The sequence below is a fragment of the Trachinotus anak genome, unplaced genomic scaffold (genome assembly GCF_046630095.1).
Source record: "Trachinotus anak isolate AG129_WGS33_773 ecotype Australia unplaced genomic scaffold, CSIRO_AGI_Tana_v1 ptg000024l, whole genome shotgun sequence".
Lineage (NCBI taxonomy): Eukaryota > Metazoa > Chordata > Actinopteri > Carangiformes > Carangidae > Trachinotus > Trachinotus anak.
Genome location: NW_027273875.1, coordinates 11,110,677 through 11,137,439, shown reverse-complemented (window position 1 = coordinate 11,137,439; position 26,763 = coordinate 11,110,677). Strand labels below are relative to the sequence as shown.

The following is a 26,763-nucleotide window of genomic DNA, read 5'->3' as shown; positions in this document are numbered from 1 at the left end:
TTATTGTGGTTTCAGACAACTGCGGGCTGTGGTTATTTTGAAACGGAAAATGTGTTATGTTTACAGGGAGATTGGTTTTCTTTTAAAAATAATTTTCAAATCAATATTGTAGTTAAAATGTGTGGCGAGTGACAGGCCCAGTGCCCACAGCTCTAGGGTGGACTATTATCACCTCTGACCATGTGGGGGCAATGTTGACTGTATTGCTAGGATAAAACAGAAGGGGACACTGATGACACAGTGTATTTATTTCTGACCTAAGAATGATTATGTCTACTTTTTTTTTTCTCATACCCGGCCTATAGATCCAGAAAAATCCACCAATTGTAACATACATCTCATCTGAAAGGGCTCAAACCTCAAAGTCACCTTGGGTACAGTTAATCTCTGTAAAGCATTTAAAGTGTTTCATTCATTCATCAAGTGATCACTTTTTAAAAGTCTCACTGTTGAAGTCACCGCTTGGTGTTTGTGAAGTATTAACACAGTAGTGCTGTTAAGTATCTGCTTTATTTGTCCCCCAGCGTTTCCTAAAACAACTGCGTTTGAATGGTGGTGACTATGATACAGCTGTGTGTATGTTAATGACACAGTCAGACAACGCGTAAAGAGAACTGCTGTTCAATATATGACACATTTATTATCTGAATGCCTGTCGTGGATGTATTATAAGACCACAGCGTGTCACTGTGGGCTGCGTGAAATCCCGCGAGTTTTTTTTTGTGTTCCCAGACTGAGGCTACCCCCACGTGCAGAGGCAACGCCCACATCGGTGGAAACCAGCCACTGTCCTGATTGGCTGACACAGACCCCTATGTGTGTGCGGCAATTAACACACAAATTTCACTTTTACATGTCGGAGCTCGGAGGTGTTTTGTTCTGCTACAAATAACATTTCATTGAGATTAAAAACATTAAATTCATCATTTCAAACTCTGTTTTTATTACAATGTCGTGTCTCTTGTCTCAATGGAGGCTACCGCACATACCGCGGTTTCACAAAGTGCAAGGTGCACTTGGACAGGTACCCGCGGTCAGACGCCCGCTCTGTCAAGTTAGAAAGACGCAAAGTGTAAAACACCGGAAGAGTGCATTTTTATCTTCAGAATAAAGGTGATCTTAAACAAGGGGAAATCTTATCAGGCTGACTCGCTACTCACTACTTAAGAGTTGGGACGATCTAGATGGGCTTTAGTGTGACACATTTAAAACATTGAATACATTTTCCAGTTTGATCCATATTTCCTACTTTCTTCCACCCCCCTCCCTACATACCACACAGAACAACTGCAATGACTCAACCTTAGTCAAACACAACCAAATGAGGATCTGGGCCACATTTAGTCCCCATGAAGGCAGTTGTTGCAGTGGTTACTGTTGTTGAACATCCACCTCCACATTACATTGTGAACGAGACGTGACCTCATGAGACATGGGTACTCTTTGGTGATTAGTCTAGCACATTAAAATTTGAGAAAGCCAGTTGTCAGAATTGAAACATCCTGTCTTCCAAGTCCAAGCTAAGAAAACTCCGAAAATGCAACCAAATATCACGAACTGATTATATTATTCATGATATGACTCAAATCGTGTGATTTTGTCAGACTTCTCCAGAGGACTTTACTTTGAAAATCACACCCGGAAGTACTCTTTTTCATCTTTGTCGGCTTGACGTCCAGACGCACTCCTCCTGAAACGCAATGTGCGCCGCTGTGCGCGTTGAGGCAGCGCGAGTGCCCTGAGAGGAGCAGAGGAGCTCAGCGGGTCCAGGACGTGTTTGTGTGTCTGTTTGTGTCTCTGCACTAAAAACTGCCCCCCCCCCCCCCAGCTGCGCTCACAACTGCGCACCGAGTTTTGGGTGTGACAAACATCTTGTGTGTCAGCTTTGGCGGATGCCGCGGATGACTTGACTTCATTGTATCGCCATCACTCCTCTTGCTGGTGTGTTTTGGATGTTTTCTCACCGGTTTGTTTGTCCGGCCCAGATGTTCCGGGGACTCAGGCGCTCACACAGCTGGATGCCCAGTGACTGTATTTTGTGCTGATGTAGCGCTGGTCAGGGGCTGAAGTTGAAGTCTTGCTCTTGAAGGTGTGAGCTCCAAATGCATTCGCTGCTGGGCCGGGAAAAGAAAGAAGAAGAAGCCGGGTTCGGGATCGATCTGGGTCTGTCTCCGGGCTTTTTGCCCCACGCTGCCACCATGTTCAGCTGTGTGGGCTGCTTCTGGGTGCTCCTCTCCTCCGCTCTGGTCGCCGTCTGCAGTTTCAGCTTCATATCTCCTGCCTGGATTGTTAAGGACCAGCTGAGGAACAACCACCACCAGCAGCAGCACCACCACCAGCACCACCACCACAACAAGGACTCTGTGAGCTTCGGCTTGCTGTGGCACTGCTCGGAGTCTCTGGATCACATGTACCGATGTTACACCTTTGGAGGACTGGGCAAATTTGCAGAGATCCCCTCCAGCTCCTGGCAGGTAGTTCACCTTACACACCCATGTCTGCCTCTGTGGATGAATGAGATCTTGGGGCCCATCGAGTGGGCAGGGCACGGTATACGATCACTGGATCCAGGAATGAACGGATCATCATAATAAGATGATCACAGTGATTACTGCCCTAAATGAAGAATACACCGAATTAAAGAGAATGACATTTAACATTAACATTTAATCAAACAAGTTGATTTGCAATGAGAAAAAAGTATTTTATCTTTTCATTTTTAACTTGAAATGGTTCAGAGGAAATGCCACACTGTAAATCTCACTGTATCTACTCATCCATCAGCTGTTAGTCCATGTTCAGCCTCCACAGCAGCTCATTTGTTTTTTCAGATTTGCTGCACATGTTCTTGTGGCAGATGCCAAAAGCTGGAGTGACTCAGTTCAGGGTTCACTGCAGACACATACTGTACATGCTACACACACACACACACACACACACACACCATCATGTGTCACAGTCAACTGAATGATACTACAAAATAATTACTGTGGCTCTGATGCTCCTGCTCAGTCGATTTCTGTGAAAACACAGTCGGGATGATGCAGAGCATTTCAGACAGAAGAGATGATTCATTGATCTGTGGGGTGGTGGTGGTGGTGGTGGTGGTGGTGGTGGAGGTATCATACAGGGCAGCATCTGCAGCACAGCAGGCCAGACAGGCCAGAAAGCTGTGAAAGTGGCACTGGGTTGGCGGGGCCGCCCGCCGATCAGGGGTCCCTACAAGCAGGAGATTTCAATTTTCGTCAAATTGAAAACAGTTAGCAAAAGTGCAAGTGGCTGTTTCGAACCGGTCTTCATTCCCCCCACCCATGGAGGAAACAGCTGTGCAATTTTATCCAACAACAAACATCCTCGCAGGTGAGGTGGGGGGTGGGGGGTGTTTGAGGGTGATCACGTCAGCGCTGGTGAGCCGGTATTGCATTGATCTGTTTCCAGGGCCTTAACTTTAAACACAAGTTTGTCATCAAATCAGAGTGTCACTGTGAACTGGGAGGCAGTTAAATAGAGCTTGTGAGGGCAAAAACAATTGGCCTTGTTCGAAGTCTTGTATCTGGGACACTTACTTTTCATGCAAGTTGTGGGATAATTGAATTCCTGACTGCAGGCAGGCTGTTTGGACCCCCCCCCCCCCCAGCTTTGCACCCCCCTGTAAAAATCTTTTTTTTTTTAAAAACTGCTGCAATATACCAGCCACCTCTGGAGTTATGATTTATGTATGAAGGGGAATTAGCATTTGAAAGGGGGATATTAATAAGTGGCTGCTTGGTTGTGTGATTGTTGCACTGCAGAGGGAAGGTTTGTTTTCACATTGAAGCACAGGCGTAGAAGCTGCAGGTGGAGCAATGAGCCAACACGCAACTAGATTTCTGTTCACACATTAACGACTGCGTGTCCTTTACCGGAGTGAAGCGAGGTGCGCTGTGTCTAAGGCTCATTTGGCTGAAATCAGGAGTCACTTTGCCAGTTGTCAGTGAGTTAATTAGTGGGTCTTCCAGTGTGTTAGTTAGTGAGTGTGTGAGGAGGCTGACGGAGCTGCTTCTCCACGCAGCGCTACACGTGTTATTACAGTGGTGAACCCAAGCGCACCATCCTGCTCCCACAGCCATGAATAAAGGTGAAGGGGCCATTAAGTTTTCATCAGATCCTCTTTATTACCCCCCCCCCCCACCCCCCCACCCCCCCCACACACACACACACACACACTCACACTGATGTGCACATAGTTTTGCTGATACCTTCTGTTTTTTTATCAACACACAAACCTGTACGGTACAAATAGTATGTGTAAGGCAACAATATTCGTGGGGGGGGGTCTGGCAGCCAGTGGTCCCTTTCTGTGCCTGTGGTAGAAGAACTATCGCTGTACATTGAGCTCTGGAGTCTCCATCAGAGTGGCAGAGTGTACCCTCTTGGCTCAAACTGAGGTCTGCTGCTGTGTGAGTGAACCAGAGGAGGACGAGGACAGGACAGGGAAGGAGGAGGAGGAGGAGGAGGAGGAGGAGGAGGAAGCTCCCTGAGAGGCTGGCCTATTTGTGTTGTACTCTCTTTGGGCTTTTCTGTTGTCGCTCCATGTTGTCGAAATCTTTTGCATGGACCACACTGCTTTCCAGGGCTGCTGGCGCTCTGCAGCCCAGTGCTGCAGGCCATCGCCAGGCTGGCAGGGCCTCCATTTAGGCACACACACACACACACACACACACACACACACACACACACACACACACACACATAGAGAGAAACTCCTGTGAGATGTAGAAGAGAGTGGCAGACAAACATTGGATTATGCCACATTTTCACGTTAAGCAGGCAGGATGGCGCAGATGGAGAATATTCCTGTGTTTATAATACCTGCAGGTTTTTGCTTCCTCCGACAGCTCAAGATGGTCGATGATGTTTGCAGAGTTTGTCATGTGATGGTTGCAAATAATGTGTGTACGACACATTAGCACAGTTTTTCTCCCTCCCTTTATTTATGTTCTCGTTAATATTAGTCATTATGTTTACTTTTTTTTTTTTACATGGTTTTGTTCTCTTATGTATTTATTGAATTATGTAATTATCCGTTCTTTGTTTTCTTCTCCGTCAGTGTGTCAGTAGTTCAGGAGGTGAAGGGTTGGTGGGATCTGTTGTTGCTCACTGTTGTTTCATTTGTTTCACTTACTGAACTGTGAAATGACTTTTGTCTGTTTGTCTGGTGTAAAAGAAAATAGTGGTGGAAAGTAACAAAGTACATTTACTCAGGTAATGTACTTTCAGGTACTTGTACTTAATTCCATTTTATGCTACTGCTGCTTTGTACCTCTACTACATTTAAAGGTAAAATATTACCTTATACTTTATACTTTACTACATTTAATAACTTTTAGCTACTATTTAATCGACAGAGTCAGATAAGCAATTCAAAATACAATCAAGACGTAAGTGATGTTAAGTTGTACGTTATAATATTTTTATACAGATTGAGCTACCTGGCAGTATATGAAGTGCCAGCATTAAAATGATGCTTACACATCAATGCATCAATAATTATAATCCAAGTGATAAACATATTATTCTGAAATAGGCCATTCTGCATAACGAGTACTTTTACCCTTGGCACCTTAAGTTCATTCTGATGTTTTTTATTCTCATATACTTTTACTTAAGCCACATTTTGAATGCAGGACTTTTACATGTAATGTAGAAGTATAAGGTCGTATTTCTACACTTTACATAAGTAAGAGATCTGAGTACTTCTCTTTAACGGCCTCTGGATCGAACCAGAAATGAAAAGTCAAGAGAGAAAAATAACACAAACCTGTGCACTGATAATTAAACACTACATCCATTAACTTTGCATTAGTTACCTTGAACAATAACTAACTTCGGTCGATGTGATGCATCAATATTTGTTAGATTTTTCAGGGACTTCTGTATCATTAAGCACTAAGTCAGCTATATTTGAACTTTCATGACTTGGAACTCCTGCTGACAAATTACTGTCACTATAACTCAGCGTTATCCCTGATCCATAAAAGTGTTTTTCAGTTGATGAATGTGCTCCGCCCGGATCACATTAAGCTTATTGCAAGAGGAAAGCCACTGAAAACTGAATCTTCTGCAGCGCGGTTTTCCACATAAATTATTCCTTGTGTTACTTCTGCCTGTTTCTGCCGGGTCGTGTGATTTGTTTCCATCAGAGTAGCTGGAGAGTAGTGCTAGTGTGTGATCCTGTTTGTGTACTCATGAAAGGTAGCAGGCCGTGCGTGTGTGCAGAAGTCAGTGGAAGCGTGAAAGCGCGTGTGCTGCAGGGGAGGTTGCCAGGTTGGATGTGTCACTGGAGGAAGTGTTCAGTGAGCTGCTGCTAGGTAAAGTGTGAAGTAGGAGGAGGAGGAGGAGGAGGAGGGTGCCTGCCAGAAAACATTTTCACCTTAACTTGTTAACAGCTTATGTGCTTCCAGCTGCTTCACAGCACTAAATGCTGGAGCTGGATTAGCTTGGCCTCTGTAGTAACCAGCCAACAGCTCAGACACATGCAACTCTCTGTGTACATGTGCTCATGTGAAGGCGGTGTGTCTCCTGGACTGTACTGTGCATGTTTTGCTGTCTCTGCGGTGGCGTGTGTGTTTGGGCTTCTCATGCACTACGTGCCCACAGAATGTCAAGGTCGTCTTGTAGCCTAAATGAGCGGTGGCCGAGCTCCAGGAACGGCGATTGGAAAATGTCTGAGTTCGTCCTCATCTTTTGTCTGTCTGTGCAGAAAAAATGGCAGCGTGTCAAGGCGCAGAATCTGGGCTGTGGGAAAAAAGAGGGGACGTGATTGGCTTCCGCTGAAATCCTCTGACACATGAGACAAAACAAGCGGCCCATGTTGACTGTGCCACATGGCAAGAAGATGAATTGTAGACGTTGCTGGAGATGTTTTAGCATGCCTAATTACCAGCTACCTATGAGGAACACTCACTGGTGCATGAACCCTGCTAGATGCTCTGAATGTCATTTCACCACTCACTGAGCCAGAACTAGTTTTTCGAAAACAGATAACTCATTTAATGAAATTCACTGATGATTCCTTTGTCTGGCAGCGGGTCAACTTTTGTCTCTGCCCTGATTCATTAATGTCAGTTCGGTCACAAGAGAAAAAAGCTTAACAGGAAATGCTGCTGTCATATTTTCAGTGCATCGTTTGTGCGCGAGGATGTTATTTTACATAAATAATGTCTATCCAAGCCATCTCCGGTGTCGAGCAGAAACACAACAAATCAAGTGGGCAGCAAAACAAACTGAAACCTAATTATGCGGGGAACAGAGGTTACACATACTTCAAGTAAAGGTAGAAAGATTTCACATCCTTTAGTCGCTTTACATGAACTTGATATCTCTTTGTGCGCCTCTGCTTTTTGAAGTATGTTTTAAAGTCTGTGATTTCACCCTCACTTCAGCACATTTGTACCGAGGTTCACTGAAGGAGACCAGCTCTTCCCAAACGTATTCACATCAAGGACCCTAAACTGACACTAATTAGACCACGGACCCCCATCTGATAAGATTTTTGCTTTTAGATATTTTATTGCAAACCGTGTTTGAAACCCATGAACAAAACACTCATACATTCTGTCGTTACCTTGTGGATGAAATTATACTGAATTATAACTGATTCCCCTTTTTGCCGGAGAGCCCAGGAACCCCCACAAGGACGCCTGGGGGTCCCTGGACCCAACTTTGAGAACCACAGGAGCAGACAACACACATACACGAGCAACAGAAAGTTTGGAGCTCTTTCCAGTGAACAATCAAAGAACAAAATAGTAATGTGAGCATCACTAAGGAGGTAAGGGGGTGGGGGGTTGGGGGGGTAGGGGGTATTGTAATTGTCATTTTTCTTTTGGCTGAAGGTAGTTTGACTTTTTTTAGGCAATCACGAGAGGGTCTTGTATTTATTTTATGTCCTAAATGTATTTTTATTTCAACCCTCCTTTCCAATTTACTCATATCAAACAGGCAACTCTCTCTCCTGCCACAGTTCAATGAGGCACAATTTGTATTCAGAGCACAACAGCTGCCTCTATATCAGGGCTTTATTCATGTGTACGTGGTTTACCAATTTAACACTATTATTTTGACACACCGTGGGGCAGGGTGCTGTGGTGTAAGGTTCAAAGAAAACATTAATAAACCTAGGAAGGGGGTGGGGGCGCTTTCTTTTTACAAATTGAGAGATAAAGTTCTGCCTCCGTTCACCACCCCAGTCATTTTTCTACCATCACTTAAAACAGTAGTTTGAAGCCTGTTCTCTTTTCCTTTTGAACTCATATAGATCACATCCTTATTTTTTTTTTTTTACCAAAAAGATAAAAAATATCACATTTTGTTCACATTGTATTGAAAGTGATTCAGTCTAAGGAGACATTTATCAACTCAAACTATGCTCTCATCCAGTGACAGTTTTATTACCTTCTCTGAGTTGCCATTAAGTGAGTGTGTGAATGCACTTTTACTAAGTATTTGTCTTTAACCAGACGAGCGCGCCCCTCCCCGGGCGGGGTGTGTGCTCCTGGTGCAGAGCGGGTTCAGGCAGGGATCCACCACTTTGCCTGCTATCTAATAACAGAATGATGGACAAGGTCTGGCCTTCATCTGTCTGAACAACATGGGGGAGAAATGAAGGGTCTTTGCTGTGAGTCGGTCTCCACCGCAGGGGCTGGAAGGTCCAGTGACACACACACACACACACACACACACACACACACAGACACACTAATTCCTGAGGGACTCGGTGTATTCCCTGCCACTTTCTGACAAATACACCAGCTGAACAGACAGAAGGCTGTGAAATCTCCACAGAACACAGAGCCGTCATTCGGTCCTCCATGCAGGCCGGAGCTGCTCCTTAGATTCACTGTAGTGGTAAAGCTTCTCTCTCCCCTCCCTACCTCTTACAGCCTCTCTCCTTTAATGCTAATGGGGAACCTCTGTGGTGAAAGCCATTTGTGTGGAAGTGTGTCTGCCTGTTATAAATGACGTTATGGGGTCTAATGCACACGCTGTATTCCTGCCTTCCCCCATGGGGACTCCTTCGCCCGGTTTGCATGAGAGACAAAAGGTGGACTTGTCTGGCTGCTTTTCCTCTGCCGGCCTCATTCTGTTCAGAGCTGCATGTACAGAGGCACATTCACCGCACACACAAGTGTGATTAGACAGCTCAAAGTGATGAGATGCACCCACACACTCACACTCACACACACCACTTTTACATGTGCACACAGCTAGATGAAAAGTGATGAGAGAGTGACGCAGAAGCACACACACACACACAAAAGAAAACATTCTCTGTCACACATCAGAGTGGATCAAAAGAGACATTGAAGTGATGTACAGTGGCTGTCCATGTCAGCACTGATGGTGTAATTAAAGGTTCAGGGGGGGATGACTGGGGGGTGTCAGGGAGCGGAGTGAAAGAGGAGAGAAAAAGAGGTAGATTCAGTGAGTTATTTCAATAAAGATCTTCTTGTGGCCCTTCAGAAAAGCCCGGCTGTAACAGACCGTTCACGCTGAAGCAGGTCTGTATCCACTCCAAACCAGCCCCCCAGCAATCCGCCCCCGTCCACAGCACAAAGCAGCCATCATCCATTTTCACACTCAGTAATAAACTGAACTCTGTTTCCTTTCAGCTGCTATCATAAAAGGAAATCCACCTGTAATGTTGTGGCTCCACAGCTCCAGCCTATTTCCTCCCTCTGCCACCGGGGCTGCCAACCCCCCACCCCCCCCCCACCTCCCCACATCCTGACCTTTCGCCCAGCCTCTTGTTCTGTGTGCTCTTACCTGTGAACAGAGAGAAATGAAGGAGCACAGAGACCAGCACGGATGAGAGGGGAGCGCGAGAACAGGGGAGGTCAACAGTCGTGTTTTACTACCGCCTCCTCCACCGAGTTGTTTTTCAGGCGGCTGCTTCAGAGCGGAGCTGCACATCATCTCTGTGCGGCCTGAGAACGCACACCGCCGCTGCTTTATGAGACAAACATATCCTTGGCCCCCGGGCTCAGCCAAATATAAATTAGTGGTGTTTTGTATTTGGTTGTCTGTTCAACTTGACTTATCCCAGGTACATAAATATACTCATTATAAAAACCACGGTGTGCAGCAGGAGAAGGCGCAGGAGCTGGAAAGAGAGATAGATGTTTAGTCCTTTGACAGCAAGTCTTGCGTGAAATGTGGTGTGCTGACTTATTTTCATACAGCGCATGTTTACTTCAAGGCTGTCGTCTGACTGGTGACAAAATTAATGGTAGGCAGCGTGTATACAGAGCGGGGTTTTTACAGTGATAGATTCGAGGAAGAATGGGCATCACGATTCTCGTTTTTACTCCATCACAAGCTACAATTAGCTTTTTCTCTTGTTTGAAGTGAAAATTGTTCTAAGCTCCCACTGTTTTTATTGTGATGTCATACAATTTGACTACAATATCTGCTGTATTGGGTATAAGTATATAATGACGTGCCTATATGTCAGGCTGGTGTTTATCTTTAATTTGAAACTGAGCCAGACAGTGTTGTCTGCCTCTGATGGGAGCAGTTGGTAGAGTTTGTCAATACTCTGCTGGTTGTCTATGGAAGGCACTTAGAGGATCCTTCTAGTGGCTCTGCATTTATTATGCAATTAACTACAAATCATGCATACTTTATATAACTGCTCGGCATGAGTCTCCATGCTGATTTTCTTGGCGGCTGGTTCCAGTTTATGTCAGCACAGTATCAACACACAGAGACTTAAGGCCCTTTATTTATCTGAATTATTTTGATTGAATGATGCTATTATGTGGACGTACAGTTACAAGTAGGAGCTGTTATCACAGCTCTCCGTGCTGGTGCCTTCAAGGATGCTCTGACATCTGGGACTTCTGAGTTGGCTGCTGATCAGATTAATCCACAAAACCACCAAATTCACACGATTAATCTCTACACATTCATTTTGACAACACGCAGTAGCTCATAAATGTGAGACGTTTTGGTTCTGCTCACCTTTCAGACCCGAGCAGACTGAAGTGTCCTGGTGCTGCTGAATTTTAGGCCTGAACCTAACTCCAGACAGAAGCCATATTTTAGATCTTCAAAACAAAGCTATGAGTTTGCTGTGGAAAGGCTTTCTCCAAAAAAAAAAAAAAGTAAATGAATAAATAATCTGGCAACAACAACAACAAACCAACACAGACTATGGGAATACACACACTGCAGTGAACTCCCAGCATGTAACACAGCATGAGCTCAAAACAATAAATTATCTGCTTTACTGGTTCGTAGATCAGCTCTGCGTTTTTCCAGTATCAGTCAGATGAACGTGGCTGCTTCATTCAAAGAGTCTTTTCCAGCTGAAGCGTTCAGGACAGAACTGTGTACTGGTACGATCACACTTGTGTTACAGCAGCTGGTGGTGGTCTGGAAGCATGTTTGTGTGTGGTCACCTGCTTCCACATTCAGTTTGTCCATTTATTTTATTATCACATGTCAGAACAGCTACTGAGGTTTTTATCTGTCGTCATCTGTCGGTCATCGTGTTTCCACAAAACGATGACCTTCCTTACAACATCTGGGATTTTAAGAAGCTCCCATTTTTATGAGCCGGAGGCAGCCAGGGCCGGCGGCATTATGTTTTCATGTTGTTTGTCTGTCCATATATAAATATATTGGCATAAATATTCACGTGGACTCAAGGATGAACTGATCAGATTTTGGTGGTCAAAGGTCAAAGTTCAAGGTCACTGTGACCTCAAAAAGCACATTTTTGGCCACAACTCATGAATTCATATGCTAATTATGACACAAAAACAAGTCAAATGCCTTTTTATTTTCATCCTTTACTGAACACTAGCTCACCTGGCTAATGCAATGCACTGTCTCTCTTCTCGCCTCTCAGTGGGCTTCATATATCTACTTGCAGAGCATGATAAGCATCATCCTTTCTTTGACGATTGGCCGAGTCAAAGAAAGGATCAGAGAGAGAATTTTAAGTTACATGTAAAAATAATCTAATACAAGCCTGAAACTTTACGCAACAAAACCAACTGTGAAGTTCAGGTCAGACTGGTGAACTTCAGTTGGGGTGTCCTTGAGCAGCTTTTGTCAGTTCGCAATGTTCCAACTCGGCGAGTTTGTTTTCATGCTGTTCTGGGAGGAATATAAAGCAATGACTTTCTGGAAGGTAGGAAATCAATTTAAAAGGCTTTAGAAAATGGTTGGCAGTAATGTTGACAATACCTGATTTGTAGTTCACTCAATTCAATTGACTTTAATGAATGCACAGCACTACTTAAGAAGTCGGTACAGTTCGTAACAGCGAGCGCATAGACACAATTCATCAGATGTCCAACAACAGGTCACAAATACAGCACACACTGTATGTTACATGTGGGAGTGGGACACATATGAAATCAGCAGCATGGTCTTTTAAACTCAGTTATGCATTTCTGGCCCACACTTTGGCCACGTGCTTGTGTTTCTTCTCGCCCAGGATACGCCCGGTTTCCCAAGTCTGGCCCATGTGTGGCATGATTATCAGACGTTATTTCCACATACAAAAATTACGCAGAAAATCTTCCAGCCGTCAGTCAGCACCGCAGGATAACAGCTGGAATCTACCCAGATGTGGAAGTATATGGGCCAGACTTGGGCCGTGGAACAGAGGTGTATAAGGGGCCTGAAGTTTCATTTTGCTTTCTGGGATGCAACTGTGGCTCATAATGAGTTGGCTGTCGCCTTTTTCCAAAGCAGCCTGTACTCTACACACACATATCAGGACATTATGGGAGTTGTGGTATTGCTCAAGGACACCTTCACATGTCAAGGTTTAGACTGACCTTTCAATCATGGCCGAGCCGCTGTACCACCTGAGCTACAGGCGACGTTCCAAAGGTTTATCCCCATGATTAAAAAAGAGAAATCTGGGAAAACTTCTCCTTCTGCCTTGTCTGTAGATTTTGTCACAGTCTCCTGGATGTGTGCAAGATTTTGGGGGGTGTGTGTGTGTCGGGTGGCTTTGAAGGAGTGTGTTGACAGGCGGAGCAGGGCCAGAGGTCAGCGCTGCATACGGGCGAGGAATTGAAAGTGCAGAGGAACAGCTGTCCAGATGATGGATAGAACAGGTGCCTGAGAGAGAGATGAGGAAGAGGAGGAGGAGGAAAGAGGGGAACATGTTGATCTGCATTTTATACCCATCTAGGTGAAATAGAGAGGAAATCAATCTGGCTGAGCAGGAGAAGGATTTATGATCTCATCAGCCTTGATGGATGGACGTTACCTGCAGTGTGTGATATTTTTCTGCAGCTTTTTATATGTGATATTTGATATTCTCAAAGCAGTGGGCACAGCAAAACACCAGCTGTGATGATGTGCACCTCCAAAGCCAGTGATGGTCAAACATGTGATATAGTCCACCAGCAGACAGGGGATGTTTATTCAAATACTGGCTGAACTCCCAGCAGCAGAGAACGCATCCACACAGCGAGCGTTTATCTCTCTTATGAATTATACTCTTTGCTTTGGCGATATTTAAGAGCCTCTGATCAGCAGTTCCCAGGTAGACACAGCGAGCTGTCTGACTGATAAGAGAGGGGGAGAGATGGGGCAGCATAACGGAGCACTGGTTCCTTTGGAGGGGGGGGCGTGCTGAGTCAGCGGGATACGGGAGGCTGCCATCCATTTGTTAAGCGGCCTGTCACTTCCACTGCCTACCCTGTGGATCCTGCGGGTAGTTTATGTATTGATTTAACAGGGAGCCTTTCTCCATTTTTTAACATAAATGATGGCTCACTTGGCTCGATGCACAGGGGCCGGTTGTAGCCGTGTGAGTCGGCCTCTGTCTGTAGTGAGAGCACCGGGGTCGCAGGTAGAAGACCGACAGGAAAACACTTTGATACAGTGAATCTACCTCCACCTCAAATCTCAAGGCTGGCATTGTGTAGAGGAAAAGATGCTAGTGAGAGTTTCTCTAAGAAGAGAAGATATTAGTTTAATGGAATCAACCAGAGTTTTGTGTTTTCCTACTGTGTTTCTCCGTATACTTGCACTGCTCCACTTTTTCTGTAATTCTTGCAAATCCCGCAACATCAAAACATAAAGCTCCTGGGATCAAGCCGAGCTTCCAAACATAACTTCTCTGCTGAATCCCACAGCGAGTTGTGCAGCTTCAGAGAAGAAAATCCACAAGTCCCATGTGTATAGACTTATTCAGTGTTGTATAAAGAGAAATGTCACTGAATATCTTACTCTTACAAGCTCTCTGACAGTGAGTCTGACAGACATGTCAGACTTTAAAAAATTAGCCGTTGGTGGGGACATGAATTGCCAGTGTTCCTGTTTAGTTTTGGGGTCATGAGGGAATTGCAGCATCTAATCAGATATTTCTGTGGGGCGTTGACTGTCTTCCTGCCAGAGGCAAATATTTTCTTCCTGTCTTACTGAAACTATGCAGATAGAAGCGGCCTCTATGTGGGAAACATTTACACTGTCGAGTTTATGTTTTACCCTAGTATTAGCCTTTAACTAGCATTCTCTCTGTTCATGGTGAAGTAAAGTGACTTGTTTCAAACATGTAACATCTATATCAGTTTCATCAACCTCGCAGAACAAACTGCCACAGCTCTGTATTCATTTAGATTTACAAATGGACAACAGCAGGTATTATTATAACCTAATACTGTTACTGTTAGTTGGTACAAGGGCTCTGTCTTGGCCACTGAAACCACCTGAGGGGGGAAAAATATTTCTCAAAAAAAAGTTAATTTCCTTCTCTGCAACACAGAAGAGTTTGCTGCTGCTGTGCTAATGTGCAGCTCCACAGAGAGATCTGAATGAAAAGAGGCACCCAGCAGAGCACAGCCAAAGACAGGAGTATAAAAAAATCATTTGGATGCAAGTCAGTTTGTACATCTGTGTTACATCTCCAATCAAAGTCTAGTTTAATCTGCTTTGTGTTTGTAAAGGGCACAAGGATAAGGCTCCTGAATTTTGTGTTCGTTCCCAACGGTTAGTCATGACTTTAACAATACATGTAATAAACGTTTACACAGTTTAGTGATGAATTCCTCTTAAAGAAAGCACAGTAAATGGTTAAACACAAGCTGAACTCACTTATCATTTGTCAGTGTACGCCCAGCAAGCCGCAGCCATTTACAAAACTGAGCTTCATTAGTGACCTACTGTGTAATGATAAGCTGTCATCGTGTAAGACGAAGCAGCTCAGCAGCGTGTTGTTGTCCGGTTACATCATTCTCACCCGGATCCTCGATAGGCCAGGTTGTGGGCTCCTTAACATGCAACAGATGCTCTTTCTGCCACGAGAATGATACTTAATGAGACTGATGCAACTGTGATCCAGACCCAGTAACACACATTATTTATTATTCCTGTGGAGATCTACTTTCTTCTTGATTTTTGAGAGTATAATATACCTGACTTCAGGATGAAGCACAAGAGTTTCTTGCTGTTGAGCTGTTACTGTTTTGACTGAAGATATTAATTTGGTTAAGTGAAACATTTCTACATATTGCCTTGTAGGGAGATGATGATCATTTTTGGGGTCAGGGAGTTTACTGTAATCTGAGTGCGACATGGACCGGTCTCACTCACTGATGAAATGAAGCAGAGTGGTGGAGGCAGATATAGTAGCATTTCCAGTTGCTACAGTACAGTATGCATGAATTATGAAATGTGCACTTGGGACCAGCGGTAGTGCAGATCATGCATAAATGCAAGAGCAAGCTGGGCTGTGTGAGCTTTTGATGGTGTGAGTGTATGAGAGGTTTGCAGAAGCACTGAAGCTCTCATGCTCTCTCAAACTTGTCTGTTACAGGTTTAGGAGGAGGCTGTGCCACACGGACATGACTCAATATGGAAAATCCTCTATATGTTAGAATCAAACCATATACATCACAATTTTTTAAACTGGCAGGGCGTCTGAAAAATCCAGGAATATGACATCCAAGTTCTTAAAAAAAAATCTAGGGTAAAATATCCTTTTTTCTGCAAACTCATAAGTCATGTGGGGACAGTCATCCAGTTCAGACTGGATTGTTGAAAGCAGCTCACTGGAGAAGATTATCTCCTCCACAGATCACTGATTAAATCACTTTCATATGCTTTTCAGACTAATTCATTTTCAAGCTCCTCAACTCATCTCTGCCTTTTAAACTACTACATGTGATAATACAGTAATGTAATGTTGTGATACGTTTTCCTGGCAAGCAGATAACAGCAGTGTTGTTCAAATGTCACTCAACTAATCCAGGCTAATGTCAATACTATCAGGCTAACATCCTGTTAATTCTCACCCAGCTGATTTGGTTCTTTGAGGATTGATTTGTTAATCCTGGATGAAGTTATCTTGAATCACATAGCGCTCATAGTTTGAAATAAAGGCAGCACAAGTATAATGGTGATAACACCAACAGATCTTAATGGTTTCTCAATAACCTGCGTGTTCCCATCAAAAATCAGGATTATATCAACAGCTGTTCATCTTATCTTAAATGAAAATGAGTAATTTGTATCTGAAAATGATGAAAATGATTCCATGTGGGGTTTATTAAAAAATGTTGTGATCTTGATCCAGCTATGAATAATCCTGGAGAAAAACAGGGCACACACGAGTAGCAATGAGAGAAATCCTCAATCTGCTCAGATGCTGTGTGGATTTAGAGAATATGAACGTGACTTGTGCTTTTCAAGTAAAACATTTTACATTTCACCTCAGGCAGCTTTAGCAGTCTGAGCAGAGTTGATGCTGCTTATTATTACGACCTGAGCCATTCATTCTGTTTACCTACAACCTACTGAGATGGATAAGGCATCTACAGATGGAGCCATACTGTATGTGGGCTGTAGTGTTATGTCAGTGTGAGATAGTACAGTATTTCTTCACTTGCATGAAAAGGCAAAGTGCTCCTCCCTCCCTCTCCCCCACATCTCTCCATTTCTCTCACACTCCCCCGTCCTCTCATCTCGTGCTCCCCCCTCAGCTCCCTCCCTCCCTCCCTCTCTCTCTCTCTCTCTCTCTCTCTCTCTCTCTCTCTCTCTCTCTCCTGCAGTGCTCTGTGTTTTGATGCAAAACGATCAACTGTAATTCCTGGATTGGGCCTCTTTGTGCACCAGTTACGCTCTGCTGTTTGTTCAGATGCCAAACATACGTTTGTTCTAATGAGCAAATGTGCTGATTAACAGTTCTCATCTCTCTGCTTTTCCCCCTGAATTTATTCAACCCTTTGCTCCAAATTTTAACAGTGTGCTTTTCATCCATTTCTTATTAGCATCTGCTTTCAAAGCCAAGAGACACAACAAGACAAATTCCGTGGCTGGTGTCTTTTGAAGAGCCTCTGGGGGGGGGGGGGGGGGGGGGGGGGGGGGGGGGGTTGAAGGAGGAGGAGGAGGAGGAGGAAGGGAGGTCGGGACACAAAAGTATCAGTTGCACTATAATTCAATTACAGCATCTATTGAGAGAGGGAGAGAAAGGAGAAACTTTGCCCGGGGTTTCTCTCTTTTGACTCCCCATCAGCCCCCACCACCACCAACCTATTATAAGAGCTGAATAAAAACCTCTGGCCCGACTGTGAGGATGTCATCATTAAACCAGGCTCTGAGGGATCCCATACATTTCAAACCAGCTATTTGATCCTCCCATCTGATCTGATCCGCTTTTGTGATCTATTATGAACGAGAGAGAGAGAGAGAGAGAGAGAGAGAGAGAGAGAGTGAGAGCGATGGACAGGAGAGAGGTGTTTTTAAGAAGTTTCTGGGTACATGCAATTTTTATCAGCTCAATCTATACACCCCCTTCATCTCCTCCCCCTCCTCTCCAGGGCATCAGCTACCGTTTAATTGAGAGCAGAGAGAAATGAGGAGAAAAATAAAAGAAGCGGGAGAAAAGGCTTTTGTGTTGCTGCCTGGTATTTGGACGCTCTGCGCCCCACGCACTGTATATGACGACTCTGTTGTGAGGGGTGGAGGCACATGGCAGCAGGAGGAGATATAACTATCAGTGCAGGAGATCGTATCTACAGTATCTCTGCACACGGAGCTGCTATGTGAAGTGTGTGTAGGCCTGATGCTCCGATCGCTGCACTGTAGGAAAACAGTGGGAATCGGCCATGTAGTGCTGCAATGTGTTTGTGTGCGTGTGTGGCAGGTGGCGCTCAGCAATGCCAGATGGACACTTGATCACTTGTCATACAGTTCTTGATGAAACCATAAAGAGGATCCATTGTATAAGCCCTCATCATCATCCTCCTCCTCGTCGTCATCATCAGTGAATCAAGGAGGGAATTCACTTCAAGTCCCGTAAAGTTTCTTTAGCTTTTAACTTTCAGTGTTTCTTCTGATATGAATCAGTGTGACTGCAGTGCAGTGCATGTAGTTTTAAAAAGGAGGCATTTTTCTCAGCACAATGTGCCTAAAATAGAAGCTTTTCTCTGTAGCCCTCCATAACAGTCTCTTCCATATGAGTCACTGTCTGTGCCGACCTACCTGAGGGTTTCATAAAGATGATTCTCCTTTGGGATGAAACCAGCATGCATCTATTTCCTCTTCCTGTGCCGCAGCTGATGTGAAACTAGAGCTGTGGTTTATGTCTTTCTCCAGCAGTTGTGAGAGCCTCACTGAAGTTTTTTTTTTTTTTTTGGCAAGTTGGCAGGCACCTCAGGCAGTTTATATTCATACAACGTCGAGTCATAGATTGAAATAAATCTTTTTCTAATCTTTTTTTTTTTTGAAAATGGAGAACACGGTGAAACATAATGGCTTTGACTGTGTAGAAAGCTCCAGTTATTTCTCTCTGGGGTAATCTTTGGTCTAATTTTCTCTTTTGTTAGTTGGAAACATTTAGTCTGCAATTTTTACCTTTGAACATCACTGATTAGCAGCCCATCACATATAATGTTTCTGCATGTCCTGTATATTGTTATTAATATTGTTGGCTGCACATATAATTATGTAAAGAGCTGAGATGGTAAAATAAATAAACTTTAATGAGTTCTGTGGGGAAATTTCAGTGTTGCAAAAACTACATGTATCCTGGAAATAACAACTGAAGACATAAAGATGGAAATAACACAGAATAATTGGAAAATGATGAAGACCAAAACCTATATCAGTCCCTGCTGCTAGGAATAATGTATATTATTGATATTTACAGTTAAACAGTCACATTTGACTGAATTATAGTATATGACCATTTATATAGGAGACATTGTATTGGCTGCTGTCAGGGTGAACACAATTACTGAGTTCATAGCAACATGTTATCGTGCATCTTTGGCTCATTGGTCAACAATAATTTGGGTTTATTCATCACCCTGGAGCCCAGAAATGAAGTCCCAAAGGTGCCCAGGTGGTGCAGGTGGCGATTAGTGGCCTGGCAGGGAGGCAGCCGCCTGCAGCTCTGGACAAACTGGAGCCATGCCAGCTCCACTGCAGCGCTGCTGGCATGGCCAGATTAACCTGTTAGGGTTAGGACACAGGGGCAAAACTTTGTTATTGGCCCCTGTTGACTCCTGTTCACATTTCTCCAGTTCTCCTATTTCAGAATAACACAACCTGGCCCCAGGTTTTCTGTGTCAGTTACTTTGAAGCAATTTGATTAAACTTTATTTGGCAACGTGGACCATGTGAGCACAATATGATCTAAAATAATTTCATGTACCTAGATTTTGACACTGGGACCCTCTACAAGACCATTTACAAAGGATATAATAGTCCTCTGAAATGGCACTAAAAAGTTTCTTCTTGCTGTTGAGGGCAACTTTTTTAATGCCAACCCTAAGAGAAGGGGCGGAGTGAGTCACTGCTGTACGTGCACAGTGACAGGTGACTGGTCTGTGTCAGTGAACAGGAAAGAAGATTTTCAAAAGTACAGAGGATGGCAAAAGAAATGAAATGACATTACATTAGATTACACTGAATCAAATGAACTTTTATGCATTAAACAGTAAAATACTGACTTCTCTGTTAGATTGTATCTGGCATTAAACAGCATGTAGATACTGATATTTACTTTCCAGCTGACAAAACAAATCTTCATGCTTTGATGGGATAAATCTATGTATAGTGGCAATTTTACTGTTTGATTCCACAGTGGCCGTGAAACAAGCTTTATTTATTTAACTTTGTGACTTTGTTTCACTCAACTTTATGAACCTAATGAACAAACATTTGGGTCAGAAACATGTATGTTTGGTTTGATGTGTAATTCTGACAGATGGCTGTGATTTTCCACTCATCAGCGGTCTTCTCTGGTGTTACTGGACTGTTTTGATTTGTTGGTGAGATGACTGGATCCTGATTAACCAGCTGCCATCAAATACCTGCTTTTTCCTTATTGCTGTATTTCTCTGAGTCACTGACACAACGAGGCGTGTTACCCGCAATACCTGACTGCTGGTTGGAGTATTCCTCTGCCTTTTCTCAGTGCTGAAAAGCTGTAATATACTCTTAAAGCAGACACACACAGAGTGTTTGGTCGATAAACACAGCCCACCACACAGAAGCTGGCGTAGGAACAGAAACGACAGGTTGCGGTGGCGTTCCTGCAGCCTCTGGTAACTCTGAACCAACTTCCTGCCTGTGATCCAAACCAAACATCCCTGCACGCCACATACAGCACACGCCTGTGAAGTGAAGTATAAAGGTGTGTGTGTGTTTCCTTCTCTCTGGTGTGTTTCCTTCATGGGCTCATGTATGACATTCCTCCCCGCTCATTCAGTTGTGAAAAATGACAGAAATGTCTTTGTCAGTACGAGAGATTCTCACCGTGTTTTCATTTAACATGACGCCGAGGACTTAACACCACATTAAAGCATTACTTTGCAGCGGGCAGCGTCCTGTGTGGCTCCCTGGAAGGAAACACTGGACCTCTGATGACAATGAGGGGCCTTCTCGTGTTACTGTGTGACTTGGCTCCTATTAGAGAATATGATGCTGATACAACAAAGGAAGATTCAGTGGTATGAAATAAACAAATGCATGTCACAATCCAGCAAAAAATATTTTAATATTTCTATGTTATATAAATATAAAAAAATATTGTATCATTTATGTGGCAGTTGGGAGAACAAACATCAGGGATAAAGTTAACACGAGGCCAACATAGCCTCAGTATGTCAGCCCATACGCTGAGATTAATGCACAAAGTTGGCTTTTTCAGACACTGAGTCAAAAAAGTGCTGAGATGGAAAAAGCAGACCCTTAGAGCCCAGGTTTTAAATTATTAAAGTATTACATTTTTAAATAATTAATTTTAATGTCATTACTTTGATAAAAATTCTTCACATCTCCCACCACATAATGACATTAAAGCTGGCACTTGACCTCATGTGCTGTACCTCATCGCATGATCTCACAAAGTCCCAGCTGGAGTTTTTCTGTCTGAATCCAAGTTTTGGAAGTTGCCTGAAGACACTGCAGGTTGCTGTAGTAGAGGAAGTATGGGAATTAAAGAGAAACTTCATCTCATGGACTGATCCTTTTGAAGGGCTGCTGGGTTTTATCGTGCTTGGCTTCCTGATGATGCCATGTAAGAATGTGACAAATGTGAAGAAGATCCCGCTGTCGAAATCAGCTGTTGGATTTTCATACAAACTACTCAGAGCACATACAGTAGATATATCAGTAGAGATATGTTGCTGCTCGTCAGCCTTTGTAACTTTGTGAAGGACTGAAAGTGAGTGTGAGGTGTTTCATTCTTGCGAAGACACACAACAGGATGAAAGATTGTCAGAGCTTGGTGAATCTGTCTTGTAAGGACACCGAAATGTCTTTTTCTGTTCGGAAAAACACATCTCTCACAGGGAGGATTCTCTTGTGTACCTGAAGAACAAATTACGGAGCCAGTTTAAAGGCAGAAAATGACATAAGATTGTGTCTTACAGCTACATCACAAAGAATAAACACATTTACTCGGTACAAAAACATTTTCAAATGTTTTTCTGTTATTTCTTAGAATGATAGAGGTCATAATTGCCTTTTCCTGTGTCACTACATGCTGAAAACCTATAGCATTGCTAGAGTCTTATTCCTGTATGTGGGGTTGGTGAGGTTTTCTCCTCCCAGCCCTGCATTCATCACAGTCACAGTAATTTAAAAAACAGTTTGCAGCCCTGCTACTGGTGTAGCTTTAGGCATGTTAATTTTGGCCAGTTGGTCCGTTGCTCCAAACTGCAATAATATCAACAGCTACTGGTTGGCTTGCCATGAAAATTATGTGCAGATATTCATGATCTGCAGAGGATGGAGCCTAAGGACTTGTGTGATTCTCCAGTGTCATAATCAGGCCAGAATTAGCAAATGTTAGTGAGCTAACACATGAAACTAATCTAGCATTCAGTTCAATGTTAAACCAACAGGATGTTGTAGGTGGGGGCGTGCGGCTGCAGGTATTGGGATCCAGGAAGTCCAGTTTGACAAACAGATCCATGATTTTGAAGGTTAACATGTGTTTGTATGCTGAAATTAAGTGACTCAGCTGTCCGCCCCTGTGTGTGTGTGTGTGTGTGTGTCTTGTGTGTGTGTGTGTGTGTGTGTGTGTGTGTGTGTGTCTTGGAGTGGGAACAACGAGCGCTCCCATGTCCTCCCAAGTGCTCCTGAATGTCACATCCTATCTGCAGCCTGTCCCCGAGGCACAAATGGACACTCCATCCACTTGTCAGGTGATTAATCTCCGCTCCCCTCTCTCCCTTATCTCCTCTCCATCTCGTATTCACTCTGTACACACAGCCTCGTCAGCCATTCAGAGGACCATCACACGTACATACACACACTTATCCTTACGACCCTCCCTCTCCCGGTCTCCTCCCAGTGAAGATCAATGAGGAAGACGTTATTCAGCACATTAGTACAGAATAAGGGGGGAGCTGGTGCTTTTTTGTATTAGAGTTCTGTTTGTCAGGATTATCAGGGCTCCTGTGAAAAATGACGAAGTTACGAGGCGAGCAGACAGAGAGAGCTGAGGAATGGAGACACGTCACAGAAAGAGGAGTGGACAGATGAAATCTCAGCTGATTCCTTGTGTGTGTGTGAGGTGGATGGAGCAGAAACACCTCTGGTGGCTCGGAGATATTCTGGGAAGCTGTGTTACGGTGCTGATGGGCTTCCAGAGGCAGAACATGTCAAGGCTGATGCTTTAGTGTGACCACTGGGCTCTCGCGCTGCTGAATGCTGATCAGTGATGGGAGGGCTGAGGCAGGCACACAGAGAGGATGAGACAGCAGTTGCGTGCAGATGGCATACCTGTCCACATTAACAGCGCACGCACGCACGCACGCACGCACGCAGGCACGCACGCACACACGGAGAGAGAGATCTAGGTATAAGGCGAACTCGTCATCTCGTCTGCTTATCCGTGGATCTGCAGTGCTCTTGCCTCACCTCTTGTCCTCCATAAAAGCGAGCCATTGGATTGTAAAGTGGTGGGGTTATTTCTGTCAAGGGCCGGTGCTGCGCATTAACTGTCTCCTCTTCCAGGCACTTGTGAAGAACAGAAACGCTCCATTTTCCACGGCCCTGCGCTGAAACATTTAGCCCGTCTGTCTGGGCTTGGAAAGGCAAAGTGCGTTTAATGAGACATGCCTTGCTGTCTCCATCTTGTAACTCCCAATTGAGGAGACAATGAAATTTCATTGGCCCGTACAGTGTAATCCCTGACTTCCTTAATGTAATTGGAAATCAAAGAGTCCCCTTCAGACTGGCCCATTACTACTCAAAGCAGCTGGATGCAGGTGTTTTTTGTATTGATGTGGTTATTGGTCTCCATCAGGCTCAGGTTGTGGACCATTTATTGTGAGGAAACAATAAAGTTTCTTTATGACAGAGCCGGGCAGTCGAACATGTGTAGCAGTGCCTGTAGCCTTTAGTTTTATCAGCATTGTAACACTTGTATGGTCATATTAACGGCGGCTCCAGGCCACTTACTACTACTGTGGGATTAAATGGTGGTTGTGGGTCAAGTCTGCAACTTCCCTGTATTAATTATGGCTGTGTTGTAAATGTTGTGTCTTTGTGCCTCAGTGCACCTTAAGTCACTGTATCCTGAGAGGATTACCATTCAAGTCAAGTTTCCAAACTGAGGCAGAGTGAAAGACAAAGATATTAAGACAAGTCTGTGTATCTCGTTTTGTCTCCTGCTGAGAAAAAATATTTTTCTCCACGAGTTATTCAGACATAATTACAATCTCCAGTGCTTTTTTTTTTTTTTATTAACTTGTGCAACACAAATACAGTTGAGGTAAAAGGCCTCAGATTTTCTTTTTCTGTTTTGTTTGTAAGTAAAACTTGTGATGACTGTGAGTTTGTTTCATGAAAACACACACACACAAACACACTGCCAGGAGCTGATTAATTGAGACACAGTGAATTGAAAGGTTGGTTGTTTCGTGTAAAAATAGCAGTGCAGGGCTCTGATAGCCTTTGTTAGTCTCTCGGGCTGTGTGAAAATGGCACACAGAAAATGTCATGTGTGTAAATCTATTACTGCTGGCAGATAATTAAGTGACTGAAAAAAATACACAGAATACACACGTAGCAGACGGACTCACAGTCTATATAGAAATATTTAGACTTACAACCAATTATGGCGATGTTCATTTTAACGCTAACCATCATCATCAAGCTAAATTCAGCTGACTACATTGCAACGTTTATTTTATTGTTTAGTAAAAGTGTACCTTAGAGAGCCGAAGACATCTGCCCCCCCCCCCCCCCCCCCCCCCCCCCCAACCACTCCACCTCCACTCCCCTATAGGAGACATGATGTACCTTTAATGTGTCACGGTGAAATGAGAACGGCGGGGTGGGAGGTAGGCTGCACACTGGGAGCCCACGAGGCACGCCGAGATCAAGCTGCGGAGAGAAAGGAGACATTCCTGTGCATACATGAATATCATTCCAGCAGGAGACACAGAAGAACAAAGACCACGGAAGTTGATGACTTTTCTGTGTCTTCAAGTGTGCTGCTGCCTCTTCGCCAGGTTCACAACAAGCAAAGAAGACATTGTTATTGGTGTTGTTAGTACTGGAGAATAAAGTTAGGAATAAGCTCTCTCTGCTTAAAGTGACACAATCAGACACAATGTTCTCTGTGAATCAAGCTCAAGCTTCATTGTAGCTGCTGAAAATATTACGTTGTCCACTTTTTGTCCCGCTAACAATAACCTCACTGCTTTACACCAAACATCATTCACACCTTTTATGTGCATGCTGATACCTAATAACAGGTTATGTGTTGGCAGAAATAACAAAGGTAAAATTACACTATAAAGAAACATAAAAACACATTTTTATTCTGTAGTAGTTGAGATATTTCAGTCTGGACCAAAGTGACCAACCCACACCGTCATCTCTAGAGGCAAGCCGATGGTGTGGGCTAAAAATGTGAATATGCAGAAATACTAATGATTTTAAAGACCAAATATATTTGGTCACACTGAAGTTGTCACAAAGGAAACAAATGTGACCAGAATCTGCACTGCTGAGTGCTGAGGAATGATCTCTGTGCTGAATACTGATGACATTTGAAATGTAAATGAAATCAAATGAAACCTACAGTCTTTCTTAAAATGATTTGCAGTAGAATCACTTTCCTCAAGGAGTTTTTCTTATTCTGCACATGTTCTTTCCTGGTTTAATTGTTATGGCTAAGGTGCCCTTTGCACTTTGCTGCCAGCAGTTCTCAATGAGCTGATGTGCAATCCAGATGTGAATGTGTGTTAATTGTTATGTACGTGGGGCGATGGTGAAGAACACACACGTTCAGCAGACCTGGACAAATAAAGGTCAAAAGAATAATCATGGTCATTGCCACCAACATCACGACACTTCAATATTTCCTGGCTCCCATCTTTGCCAAACACCCCGAACAAGCTAATTAAATCTTCTGTCAGGCATGGAAATCGCTCTGCTTTCATCCTCCCTCCATTCACGTCAGTCACGTCAGGGACATGCATAATGACACGTGTTTTAGGGCTGTAATTCCCTCGTGCATGTTAGACATTTCTCTCTGATCGCCCCCGCCTGCATGCTAATCACTGATGTGGCGCTGTTTTCTGACTGCGTTAGTGTGTTGCTCTTGTCCAGGACAGACACATTTTCAAATGCGTCAAGGAGGATGTGTGGCAGCTTTATTGAAGCTGGAGAGCCAGTTTGAGAGGCTGTGCAGATCAAACAGCACCGCAAAGGCACACAGGTTGTGGGAAACACACTTGCACATCCACCCACGCACACACACACACACACACACACACACACACACACACACACACACACACACACATTCTCCCAGGCCTAACATACTTTCAAACTCAGCTGCCACTTGTCCAGAAATGCACACTTTCCCAGGAGTCTTTGCAAGAGCGGAGCAACAGGGCAGCTTAGCACTCTGATGAGGGTGAAAATCCAGTCAAAGCTCTGGCAGGACATCGTACAAAGAACCAAACTTCCTCACAGCTGCTGAATTAAATATGCTGCCTGCTCGTTCAAATTTACCAGCATGGATACATTCATACAAACAGAAAAACTGTGAATGAATCCGTGATTTGCATTAAGTCCCTCCTCTGCCTGTGTTTTGCTCCTCTAGCACGCAGTGTGTGTGTGTGTGTGTGTGTGTGTGTGTGTGTGTGTGTGTGTGTGATTAAATGAAGACATAATGAGAAGGGACAGTGCCCTGTTGTTTGGCCATGGAGTGCTGTTTTCCAGCTGAGATAGCCATTAACCTGTTAGGAGGATTGGCTGTGAGATGATACAATGTGA

At 43.9% G+C, this 26,763-nt stretch overlaps 1 protein-coding gene across 1 annotated transcript in view; it reads left to right on the top strand.

The window, feature by feature from the left end:
• The first annotated feature begins 1,668 nt into the window (after nt 1-1,668).
• The window catches only part of LOC139607694 (LHFPL tetraspan subfamily member 7 protein), a 95,195-nt gene continuing 70,100 nt past the window's right edge, over nt 1,669-26,763 (top strand). The window contains exon 1 of the mRNA XM_071460803.1: nt 1,669-2,474. Within this exon, the coding sequence (XP_071316904.1) occupies nt 2,103-2,474 (372 nt within the window). The 5' untranslated portion in view covers nt 1,669-2,102. The remainder of the gene's footprint in view (nt 2,475-26,763) is intronic.